At 48.0% G+C, this 12,961-nt stretch overlaps 1 protein-coding gene across 1 annotated transcript in view; it reads right to left on the bottom strand.

Moving 5' to 3' along the window:
* The window catches only part of LOC142301770 (peptidyl-prolyl cis-trans isomerase FKBP8-like), an 85,138-nt gene that overhangs the window by 42,289 nt on the left and 29,888 nt on the right, over positions 1–12,961 (bottom strand). The window contains exons 2-3 of the mRNA XM_075342790.1: positions 5,858–6,027; positions 3,254–3,342 (exon numbers count right to left, since the gene is read on the bottom strand). Of these exons, the coding sequence (XP_075198905.1) occupies positions 3,254–3,342; positions 5,858–6,027 (259 nt within the window). The remainder of the gene's footprint in view (positions 1–3,253; positions 3,343–5,857; positions 6,028–12,961) is intronic.

The raw sequence follows: 12,961 nt of genomic DNA, 5'->3' as shown, positions 1-12,961 counted from the left end.
GGAAGCAGTACTGAAAGTGTGGCACCTGGGAGAAAATTATCTTTATTCTTCCTGAGAGCAGCTGGCTTTCAGTCTTATAGGTGTGTCAGCATGGCAACATTATTTGCTCACAGCATTGAGCGCAGTGACTATAAGCCCGTTCCAGCACTTTGATTGACAGCTGGCAGTACGGTGCATCAGTCAACTGTCAGTAAAGTGCCGGTGCGTGCTTGTAGCCTCTGATCACAATGCTGTGAGCAGTGACAGTAGTTGCACCAACCTTCACATCTGTATGACTGAAAGCCGGTTGCTCCCTGGAGGAATAAAGTTAATTTTCTCCTGGGAGCCATACTTTCAGTATGGTGGCTGGGTACCTAACGTTATTAACCTGCAGATAGTAGTAACTGACGTGACAGTTTCACTATAATTTTAAAATGGTTTTTCAACATTCTTCTTTAATAATAAATAAAATATTCAGTCCATAAAAATTTTGTCAACACAGAAAACTGGAGTAAAAGTTCTGAAAATTCACAAAATGGCCAAAAATTTTGTGACTTTTATCATTTTCACACCAGTTTCACCCAACTCTGTCAAAATGACTAGAGATAAGGTGCGATAGGGGCATGACGCCAAAACTCGTCTAATTCATGAGGAGTTGTCGCATTCGTTATACCAGAAAACCTACTCCAGTCACTGACTTGAGTAAGATTGGTGGTGCAGCACACGCCACTTGTCAGATGCTCCTAATTTATTGAGGTGTGCACCTCTTAATGAATGAGGAGCACCTGACTCCAGCACGCCTTCTCATGAAGACCGACTTGAAAATCACCATTCTTGATGAAATTGGGCCAATATATGGGCCATAGGTTCAATAATCTAGTAATCAGCTCTATATTTAAAGGGTTTTTCTGTTACCTAAAATAACATTGCCTTAATGTACCCCCCACTTTTAAAATAAAATTACCTTGTAATTACTTTTAAAAATATTATGTCACCTGTGAAATAAAGATATATATTGATCCCTTGGGTAAAATTCAGCAAGTGGTCTAACATGCAGTATACCATCCTGCCCCCAGTCAAATTTGTGCAGTATACGTTCACATCTTCCTGCATGAACAGCAAATTTCTATGGGTCTCACAAACATTGAATGCTCAGTGGGCTCTTCTAACCTCAGCAGATCCAACAGAAGTCAATAAGTATGCTCTAAAAGATAAAGGGTAACACGTACTCCATAGATGTGACTAAGGCTAAGTTCACATTTCCGTTGTTTTGCATCAGTCACATGCGTTGCTTGACGCATGTGACTGATGCGTTGTACAACGGATGGAAACAGATGACAAAGAAAAGAATTTCATTGTCGGACTTCGTTGTGTGCGGGGGGACGGAGCGCGAGGGGGCGGAGTTCGGGGGGCGGAGCTGAGGATGTCAGTGCCGCGGTCTGTATGGCTGGGGACAGGTGAGTGAGTGTGTGTGTGTCTACACATGTGTGTGTACATACGGAGTGCGGGAGGGGGCGGAGCATGAGGAGGCGGAGCCGAGCGGGGCCGTGGAGCTGAGGACGTCAGTGCCGCGGGGACTGCAGGGCTGGGGACAAGTGAGTGTGTGTGTGTGTGTGAGAGTGTGTGTGAGTGTGTGTGTGTGTGTATACATGCGGAGTGCGGGAGGGGGCGGAGCCAAGTGGGGAAGTGTCGGCCTCCTTGCACACTGTATCCAGGGTAAATATCGGGTAACTAAAAGCAAAGCACTTTTTGCTTGGTTACCCGATATTTATCTTGCATACCAGCGTACACCGCTTAGCGCGGGCTCCGTGCACCCGTAACCACTGTAAATATCGGGTAACTAACCAAAGCGTATTGCTTGGTTACCCGATGTTTATCCTGGTTACGGGGGCAGGGAGCCAGAGAGCGCATGCGCAGCAAAATCCTATGGATCGCGCTGCTCAAAAAACGTTACAGGCTGCGTTGCTCCCACCCGGCGGTCAGTTAAAAAACGACTGACCGCGATGCAGCGGATGCAACACAGCATCATCAGTCGCAATCCGTCACTAATAGAAGTCTATGGGGAAAAACAGGATTCCTGCAAAATATTTTGCAAGATACCGTAATTCCTCTAGGCGACGGATTGTGACTGATGCAAAACAATGGAAGTGTGAACTTAGCCTAAGTGGAGGACTGCATCCTCACTTTGAATGCTACAGATGCATAGAGCGTCAGTGGAGAAAATAAATTTTCGAAGAACACTTCATACCCTTTAGGTTTATGCTCAAAAATTATAACTCTGCTCTCCATTTGGCAAAACAAGCCTACTTCATCACCCTCATCACATTACTATACAGCAATCAAAAATGACTCTGTAACCTTCCACTCCCTCCTAATCCCTAAAGTTCAGACCTCAGTCACCAACCTTAGCACTAACGACATGGCCACTTATTCCACGAAAAAAGAAACCATACCCGTCAGGACATTTTCATTCGATTTCCTCAGAGCTTGGACCTCCCTCCCTCCACCTTTGAGCCTTTTACAGAATAAGTCACCTGGCTCCCTGCTTCTTCTCACGCCACAACCTGCACCAATGACTCTATTTCCTCACATCTCCTTCAGTCCTTTTCCTCGGCTGACACTGCCCACCTTACTAGAATATTTAACCTCTCTCTGTCTTATTGTCTTTCCCTCCTCATTTAAACATGCCATCATACCTCCTTTAACTAGAACTGTGTTAGGCTATGTCCGCACGTTGCTTTTTACCTGCTTTTTACCTGCTTTTTTGCTGCTTTTTCAACTGCAGCGTTTAATGCCAAAATGGTTGTGTTCTGCTTTTCAAGCAAAGTCTATGGGAATTTGGGTTTCTTGTCCGCACTATGCAGTTCAAACTGCAGCCTTTTTGTTGCAGAACTTTGGTCAAAAACTCAGCTTTGCAGTGCAAAACCCAAATGGCAAAAACAATTGACATGTGAATTGTTTTTGCCATTTGGGTTTTGCACTGCAAAGCTGAGTTTTTGACCAAAGTTCTGCAACAAAAAGGCTGCAGTTTGAACAGCATAGTGCGGACAAGAAACCCAAATTCCCATAGACTTTGCTTGAAAAGCAGAACACAACCATTTTGGCATTAAACGCTGCAGTTGAAAAAGCAGCAAAAAAGCAGGTAAAAAGCAGGTAAAAAGCAACGTGCGGACATAGCCTTACTGCTTTGCTCTGGTTATTTGTTAGTGCCCAAAATAAATGTTGCACGGAAGTCCTTATTATGAGTATTCATGATGTGCCTTAAAATAAATACCTTCCTAGAAGGCCAAAGGCATAAAGGCCATTTGTCAATAGAAATGCCACTTCTCCCAGCTGCATTGATCGAACGCCCAACTCTAAAGCCTGTGTGAACAAAACATGACCTTGGTTAGACATGCAGGATATAAGTATTTAACAGTTAAAACAATGTGAAAGTAGTGAACTATTAGGAATTATCCAGATGTCTCATTCGGTATTGTCACCTATTTATTTTGAATTTTTCAAAGTCTCCAGTTATGTGCAGAAATAATATAATACTACACTCCATTAATGTGTTTAATTTGCCTCTCCAGATAACGCCTCACTGATGGTGCAGTGCCCTTGATGAACATTGCACAGAAAAGAGAGATCAAACAAAGCACAGAATTGGTTTCCTGACCTCTCATAACTATATGTGGCTGTAAATGTCTGAGTGTATAAAGTAGCATTCCATTTATTTTATTTTTAAATCATCCTTAACTAATCCTACAATACATAGAATCCAGTATTACCTTATTTAGTTGTCTATTTCCAACTGAAAAGTCACTATATAATTCTCCTCAGCTAGGTTTGATGTAATTGTGTCCTCCTGCGAATTGCTTAGCTTTATGGGTTCACCATGTCAGTCACATGAACTGCCTCTTTTATGATCTTGCGTGGACTGTGCCACTGAAGTTAGAAGTCAGAACCTCCTATCACAGATAATGATGATGAATGCACAGCTCCTGTCACACAATTTTAATGTAGATTACAGTACAGCCTCCCTTGTATACTTAAAAAAATATTAGCTTATATAGATGAATATTGCAGAAAGGATAATCACAATATATTCCCAGCAGACAAAGAGGGGACTGGCTTTATCTGCACATGCTATGCTGGTGTGACATGGCACTGATGGCAGAGTATTGAAGTAAGAACAATGGGATCCAAGATGGAGGATGAAGAGAAATAGGCTAAACTGCATGGAGAAAGTACACAATGTATAAGCACAGTGTGCTAATGAAAAGTAGGTGACAGGTACAGGTATTGAGAAAAAGAAGTTATTTAGAGATTAGAAATTTTAGGCGACATGCACACGTTGAGTATTTGGTGAGTTTCTTTTACCTCAGTATTTCTAAGCCAAAAACAGGAGTGGGTAAAAAATACATAAGTAGTGACGTGTTTCTATTATACTTTTCCGCTTATTATTTCACTCCTGGTTTTGGCTTATAAATACTGAGTTAGGCCTCTTTCACACGTCAGTGAAAAACACAGACGTTTTTCACTGACGTGTTAAAGGTACGTATGTTCCTCCATGTGCTATGATTTGGGCACACGTGTGATCTCTGTGTGCTATCTGTGATAATACACAGAGATCAGGCACTTATACTCACCTGTCCCCGCTCCTGTTCTCCGTAGTGCTGAAGTCTCCCGCGATGCTGTGTCCGGTCGCCGCTGTGTGACCGCTGCAGCTACTTCCGGGTCGACTGTGCAGTGCATATCCATGAGCATAAATAGCTGGCCTGGAAGGAGGAGGCAGCAGAGGCTGAAGACCGCATCGCTGGAGACAGGTGAGTTTAAAAAGCTTTTTATTTTAAATGTACGTGATTTTTCTTGTACGTGTTTAACAGATCACACTATAGTGTTGTCGGTGGGATATCACTGATTCCAGAAAAAAACAGACTTGTCTCCGTGCGGAGCTCATGGACACGCATGTACACCGCATGGAAACACGTCAGTAAGAAATCACTGATGTGTTCGCAGACCCTTTAATTTTTAATGGGTCTGCGTATGTCCGCGATTCTGGTACATATAAAAACTGCAACATACGTACCAGAATCACTGACGTGTGAAGGAGGCCTTATATAATGACCAAATACTGAATATGTGCAAGTGGTCTTAGAGGTTCTCCAGCTGCTAATGATAACCACTGTCCCCCACCTGAGAAGACATCCTTTTGAGACAAACCATGTATACCAGGAAATGCAGACACCAGGTAATTTTGGGGATGAGTGACCAAAACTATATAATCCAATAATCAAAGTCTCTAAATTAAGCTCACTTAAGCTCAGTTCACATTGACCTGTTTATCAGCGTTTCATATGTCTAATAGTAATAAAATCATATTGAAGAAATATATTTTTGACATAAAAAATACAGGATACTTTTTTGGACAAGTCGTTCTTAAATGATGTAATAGCCCATGTAAAATAAAAAAAACCCTTATACTCATCTCCTGTACCAGCAATGATGGTGCCCTAAGTTTGTGTGATATGTTTCTGCCATGTGACCACTGCAGCCAATCAGCAGCCCACACTTACATTGGACATTTGAGTTTTGTCCGAGGGTCCGGGAAGTGCAGCTGCTGATAGCTGCAGCACTCACGTAGTATAATAATGTCAGGCGAATGCTGAGAGACCTGCGCCGACATCACAGAAACAGCAGTGGTGCATTTTTTTATTTATTTTTTTACTTTACAGGGGGGAAAATAGCATTGAGTAGTGGGCAACCTCTTATCAGTACAACCCCTGTACCATATTATCGATAAATTGGGTGTGTCTGGATTTCATTCCCTGTGCGTATACAGATCTAGTCATAGCTTGGTTCTAAACAGACGTTTTTTAATTTAAAATGTCTTCACCTGTATAACATCACCTTCATCCAGAACAAAGGACAGTTTGGGATCTTTTTCCACCAGACTTCCATCTTCCAAAATTCCCATAAGGTAGACAGTCACTTGTTGCCCAGGGAGTGGTACCGAGTCTTCACCACGACCTGGCCTCAGAATTTTCTTTCTCAACAGTTTGTCATCTGAAAGACAGAAAAAAAGCAGTAGAATATTTTATATATTTTACAGTTTATACTTTTGTGTTTTGTCTGTAACCATGGCAGTGTTTAATAAGCTTTTGGGACTTTTTTAATCCTAAAAGTAATGGAGGAAGTGGGGATATAAGACATTTTATATGGTGGCCCAGAACACTGAATTCTGAAGCTGGAATCAGATCTAGGCTGGCTTAAGTGACACTTTATTTCTCCTGGTTATATTAAGCCTGAGCAGTCATCCATATAGATTAGCGTGCGATGGAGCTCAGCTACAAGGGAGAGTCAGAGAATGGAATGGTTACTGAAATTATTGAGTTGAGAAACACAGTACCTGACCCTATCCATGAACTGTGCGTGGCTCCCTACAGTGACCTGCAGCTACTGACAGTGACAGATTGTTTACCCCCAAAAAACCTGTGGCGACATAGCATGACCTGTGATAGACTGTGGCTTGTATGCAAAGTGGTTATATTTCCTGAGATAGTGAGGTAACTATGGCAGAAGACGGATGAGGAATGGCCTGTACTGGGAGACCCAGTGGTGTAAAGAGGTGTAACTACAATAGGTGAAGGGGTTACAATTGCACCCGGGACCTGGAGCCAAGGGGGCCCAAAATGTTCCCTTGGCCTATATGAAAAGACTAATTGTATTAAAGCCTTGCAATAATTGGTTGCTACTTTGGAGCTTTTACATTTCGGCCTATGAGCTTCAAGTTATGCCATTCCTGGTGTGTGTTTCCAAATACTGTTCTCCCCTGCATAGATACTTTACAAACTTTCTGCGAGAGGAATTATGGACTACCCTGCTACTGTCTGCAGGAGTAGTGTAACCACCAAGCTCCATGCTACTGTTTGCAAGAGTAGTGTAAATGTGGCGCCCATAACCTGGTCAGGCACCACTGAGTACTGCACCCATGCTGGGTGAGTGCAAACAGGTAATCCCAAAGGCTGAATAGGGTGTGTACGCACAGACACATAGTAACCAGGTCTCACACACACCTTAAAGGGGACCCCTGGGCAGATCCAGGAGGAGGCATGGCCTCCACATCTCAGCTAGTGGTACGGTAGGGAGGCTGGGAACTAAGTTGCAGTGGCAGTCAGAAAAGGAGTAGGAGAGAAGCAAGCTGAGTCTGAAGTGGAGACGCAGGAGAGCGGACACGCTAGTCAGACCCTGCATGTGTAGTGGCTGTTGGCGAGGGAGAACAATCACCAGAAGTTGGACAGAAAGACGCTGAGGAAGTCAGCTAGTCATGTACGGAGACTTCTGGAGGGCTAGGCACGCACGGGGAACAGGTCCCTAGAGCCAGACATCCATTAAGTGGTCTGCTAAACCTGCCGGTGGGGTGCACAACAAGTCCCACACCAACCAACACAGAGTCCGAGCATCAGCAGCAACGAAGGGGCCCATAAGGAGGATGGAGCCTGAGCTATCCACCTTGGTCCATGCTGCCAGAAAACGGGCCAGAGAGGGGAGAAAAGGCAGTTGCAACTTCCCTGGATGAATCCCACGATACTTTAAGACAGGAATTGTCCGAAACAAGAAGTGCTAGGAAGGCGAGTCAGCAGTTACCCTTATACCAGCCTGAAGGATACCTGGTTCTCTGTTGGTGTATCTCAGCATCGCCTGGGTACCACTTGAATCACTTGAAAATGAGTAAAAACCAGTTGCAAGACACTTCGGGACCGAGACTGAGTTATTCTGCGACCTGTAGTTCTATGCACATACACCCGAGCCCCTGGAGCCAGCCTCACTCTCGGGAGGCCACACCAACTGACTGCAGACACCATCAGCTCCAGACACTCGTTAAACTGCAGTGGCGGTCACCCATAACCTGACCGCAAACCAAGAGTGGCGTCACGACTCAGAAGCAAATAACCTGACATACCTGTTGCCAGAGAAGATCCCTAATAGAAGTCCCTGCGGCGTCCCTGGAGGTGGAGCAGTGTCTTTGAGGCGACCGCCGTGGCTGGGGCGACTCATAACCACCAAGCTCCATGGTACTGTTTGCAGGATTCGTAGTGTAATCACTAAGCTCCATGCTACTGTCTGCAGGATAAGTAGTGTAACCACCAAGTTCCATGCTACTGTCTGCAGGATAAGTAGTGTAACCACCAAGTTCCATGCTACTGTCTGCAGGATAAGTAGTGTAACCACCAAGTTCCATGCTACTGTCTGCAGGATAAGTAGTGTAACCACCAAGTTCCATGCTACTGTCTGCAGGATAAGTAGTGTAACCAACAAGTTCCATGCTACTGTCTGCAGGATAAGTAGTGTAACCAACAAGCTCCATTTTACATTACCAGAAAAGTAAACCGCATTTTACATTACCAGAAAAGTTAATTGAACTTCTGAAATTTCATGTGTACTCTGCTTATTTTTAACTTGTAGATTTGAAGCAGTTTCCAATCAGAATGTCAATTCTTTCACCTTTTTGCAGTGTTTTTCACCCATTCAAATCAATAGAAGAAAAAAAACCATTAGAAACACGGCAAAAACATGCGTTTTTTTATGAAGTATTTTTCCTGCCAACACTGATATATTTGCAAAAGATTTTTCTGCTGCACACACTGAACGTGTGGCACATATCATAAAAGCGATTTTTGAAACCTGCAGTATGTCAATTCTGGCAGCATTTTTGCAACATTTTTCAAACATTCAAATGAATGGAGGAAAGAACCCAAGTAAATACCCATAAAAAAAAAAACGCAAGTAAAAAAAGCAAATAATGGCAAAATGCACATATTTTACATGTAGAGGAAAGTAAATATGTGTATAAAAATGTTCCCTCTGATATTCCTCCTCCCCCATATAGGCCCCACTGATGAGATATGCTTGGAACCAAGAAGTTTAGTCTCGGCATATCAAAGCAGATGGACAATGTCTATCTGCTGATAAAAGCCCATTTGCTGTCATGGTTAATTACCATGTCAGGTGATGACTACAGGTTGCCAGAACAAAAGACAAAGAGATACTTTGCTCTAGCAGCAGCCGCTGACTGCAGGAGTCCAGATGTACCCAGCAACAGAATTGTATAGATTTATGTTTGTTTATATATGTTTTTCTTTATTTTTCTTTAAATATGTACAAACATATATCTGTACATGTATCTGTATATATACGTATCTGTGTATGTGTGTGTCTGCGTGTGCATGTGGCCCACTGAGATTCTTTCGCCCAGGGCCTACAAAAACCTGGAGCCAGCCCTGCCCCTGAATACAGGGTCCTACAACCCACAAAGGAATTGCAACATATGAAAAGGAAAACAGTGACCTCTTGTAGCTGGTGTCGCGGGCGGAGGAGGGGACACTGCGCTCACCCACTGCTCGGGTCCGGCCGCTGCTGCTGCTGCTGCTCTGTGGTGGCTCGAGCGGTGGGCCGAATCCCGGGGACTCGAGCGGCGTTCCTCGCCCGTGAGTGAAAGGGGGTGGTTTGGGTTTAGGGATATTGTCCGTGACGCCACCCACGGTTTGTGGTGAGATTGGTGACACCACCGCTGCTCTGGACGGGGATCCCGGGAGCGATGACAGGGAGCAGCTTGGATGTTGGTTCTTCCCTCCGTGGGTAGGTGGGTTGGTTGTCCCGGGGCCCGGTGAGGGAGGTAGGGATGTATGGCAGGCGGGTTACGGGGCCTGGTGAGATGCAGGGTCGCGGGGGCAGCGCTGTGCCGCACGGCACGGTGGTACTCACTCAGCCAATGACGAATGCAAAGTCTCCGGTAAAACAAACGGCTGGATGGACGGGTCCCACAGACGGCTGCAGTGTTTCTCCTCCCGGCAGGTTGATGGTGACTGCCTTTCCCTGCACCTGTGTTGTGTTACGGTTCCAATGGCTTCCCACCGGTAACCCACTCCCCAGCTTGGATGGGTGCTGAAGGAGCCCCTTCTGCCCGCAGACTCTGGCCCTGGGAACTGTAGCCTTGGCGGTGACTGTGTTTCCCTCTACGGTGTGAGCTGTTGCCTTCAATCGGGTCTTGACTGCTGGGAAACCCCGGAGGTTCCCTTCGCTAACGGATTTGACCAGTTTAACGGCGACTCCTAGCCTGGTCGGGGTCCGTAAGCCCTGCCGAATGGTGCTGGCTTCTCTTTGCTCTCCGATCCGGTACCGCCGGGCCACCGCCCGTCCACGGTCCTTACGGTTCGCTCCAATTAGCCTCTCCTGCAGACGGTCACCACTGTCTGCCAACCTTGCTGAGTGCCCGGGCCACACACCCGGACACGGTCAGTCTCCTCTACTACCACTTCCTCACTCCAACTCCTCTCCAAACTAAACTAAAACTAAAACTGACTCCTTTTCCCGCCTCCAGGACTGTGAACTCCTCGGTGGGTGGGGCCAACCGCCTGGCCCACCCCCTGGTGTGGACATCAGCCCCTGGAGGAAGGCAACAAGGATTTTGTGTTTGACTTCGGTGTGCCTAGCCGGGGTGTGGGGTGTGTTGGTGTAGTTCTGTGGCGACCTGGCTTGTCCGCAGACCGTCCGCGGGCTGCCCGTCCATCACCGGTTTTATTTTTGTTTAACTGCAAAAGAGTAAAAAACAGTAAAACATGTAAAACAAGCATTTTTCAATCTTCCCACATCGGGAGGAATATTTCTTAAACGTTACCAACATTTTTAATAAATAACGGTTACGGCTTCCGCTCTTCTCCCACCCAAGCAACCTGTCCCTGATGCTGCCCCTAAGCAAATGGGTAGCGCCCCTTGAACCCAGTCCAGCACCAAGTTGCCTGAGTGGGTTCTGTCTCTTTCAGGGGACCCGCGTCCATGGGGACCCCTGAACCCCCGGAGGATCGCCACCGGTTACGGTAGTGGCGGGCCTGGGCCATCCCTTTCCTCCAGGCCCATCCTCCAAATCAGCCTCTCCGGAGGCGGTCACGGTTTCAAGCCCAACATTTTTATTTACATACCACAAGTTCGTGGTTGCCTTGCAAGTTCTCGGGCTTGTCCGTAAGCAGTTCCTTACACAAGGATTACAGACAGTCCTCACGGGGACAACAGTTGCCGGCAACGGCCGGTTTAATCACGATTGTAAATCAGATGAACTTCTTCGGTTGATTATTTTCACTTATCATTCAAAAGCTTTTTAACACTGATGGTCCCAATGGGGACAACTTGCAGCGGAGCTCCGCTGCCCTCACTGCTCACCTTCTGCTGAGGTGGCCTCATCCTCTGCCACCAACATATCGAACATGCAGTGACAGGCCTGCTGGGAGAGGGGTGCCCGGTATCCGTTCCCACCGGTGCGCGGTGTGTAATAGACCACTGGCTCTCCCTCATAGCAGAGACGCTCACTTGCCTTCTCGAATTCAGAGGTGGCCTCGGAGCCGGAGTCACTATCACTTGTCTCTGCGCCAGGCGGGTTGCCGCCAGCTGCCGCAGCCTCCAGGCCTCCGACATCCAGGACGTCAGATTCTACTGTGGTAACACGGGGTAGCAGGTCAGGTTGGCCAACACTGAGGTGTCCCATAAGTAATGGCAGGGACGATGCGCGGGCCGAGACTGGGCCAGGCCCCCCAGCCGCAGTGGCCGGTCCTGGTAGGACATGGGGACGTGGGTCACCCATCGGCTCCGTTACATCTGCTCCCATCCCATACATTGGGTCAGTCGCAACCAGCATTTCCACCTCATTGGTCACTGCTCCATCATGAGGTATATCTGATTCTGCTGGCGTTGGTTGAACTCAATTACTCTGGCCTTCATCCACATCACGGTCCTGGGCTCGGGCACAGCGCCTGGTGCCATCCTGGCCGGGGCCTCTGATACATCTTCGATAAGGGGCCGCAGTCTCGTCGGCTCCCACAGGAGTGGTTCAGGGCGGCCCTGAGCGTCTGCAGCCGGTCGGTCCGCCGGGGCGGATTGGCAGGGTATCGCTACCGGTTGGACGGGTAGCGGGCCTAGTGGCGGGGCGGCAGCAGCTAACACGGGTAGCGGGAGAGGAGGCAGAGTGAGCGGGTGCAGGCCGGGCCCCCAGCCGCAGTGGCCGATCCCTCAGGAATACAAGGGATTGGGTCTCTTACCCGCTCCTTCAAATCCTCCTCTACCTCGCGTCTCCGCATAGCAGCCACCACGTCCACCATGTCGGTCTCCCACTCCTCCAAGAGGAGCTGCATGTGGGCCTGCAGACGGTCACTCAGCGGGGCGGTCCGGTCCCTCACCCACGCCGCTGTGCCGGGTGCGGGGGCTTCACTGTTGGTAGTTGGACTGTGCATCTCGGCAATGAGGTTTTCCAGGAACCCAGTATCGCTGCAGAGTCCTGGCGTCCCTACTTCTATAGCCGCGGACTACATGCGGCCAGACGCCATCCGTCCCCCTTAGTCTTTTTTCCGGCTCCTCCTCTACAGGGGCGGGGTTTTGATTTTCGCGCCTCCACTTCTCGAGGAGACGCTCGAGCGGGGACTTTTCGCGCCCAAAATGGCGGCTTCTCAAAATTTTCGGCCGGACACCTCCGGCGGTCACAAGACGCACCTCTACCAGACGGCAGAGCGGTAAGATCCTGTTCGTGACGCCAAGTTGTCGCGGGCGGAGGAGGGGACGCTGCGCTCACCCACTGCTCGGGTCCGGCCGCTGCTGCTGCTCGGTGGTGGCTCGAGTGGTGGGCCGGATCCCGGTGACTCGAGCGGCGTTCCTCGCCCGTGAGTGAAAGGGGGTGGTTTGGGTTTAGGGATATTGTCCGTGACGCCACCCACGGTTTGTGGTGAGATTGGTGACACCACCGCTGCTCTGGACGGGGATCCCGGGAGCGATGACAGGGAGCAGCTTGGATGTTGGTTCTTCCCTCCGTGGGTAGGGGGGTTGGTTGTCCCGGGGCCCGGTGAGGGAGGTAGGGATGTATGGCAGGCGGGTTATGGGGCCTGGTGAGATGCAGGGTCGCGGGAGCAGCGCTGTGCCGCACGGCACGGTGGTACTTACTCAGCCAATGACGAATGCA

This window comes from Anomaloglossus baeobatrachus, chromosome 4 (genome assembly GCF_048569485.1).
Source record: "Anomaloglossus baeobatrachus isolate aAnoBae1 chromosome 4, aAnoBae1.hap1, whole genome shotgun sequence".
NCBI lineage: Eukaryota > Metazoa > Chordata > Amphibia > Anura > Aromobatidae > Anomaloglossus > Anomaloglossus baeobatrachus.
Note: the sequence above shows the minus strand (reverse complement) of the source record. Positions and strands in the feature narration are given on the sequence as shown.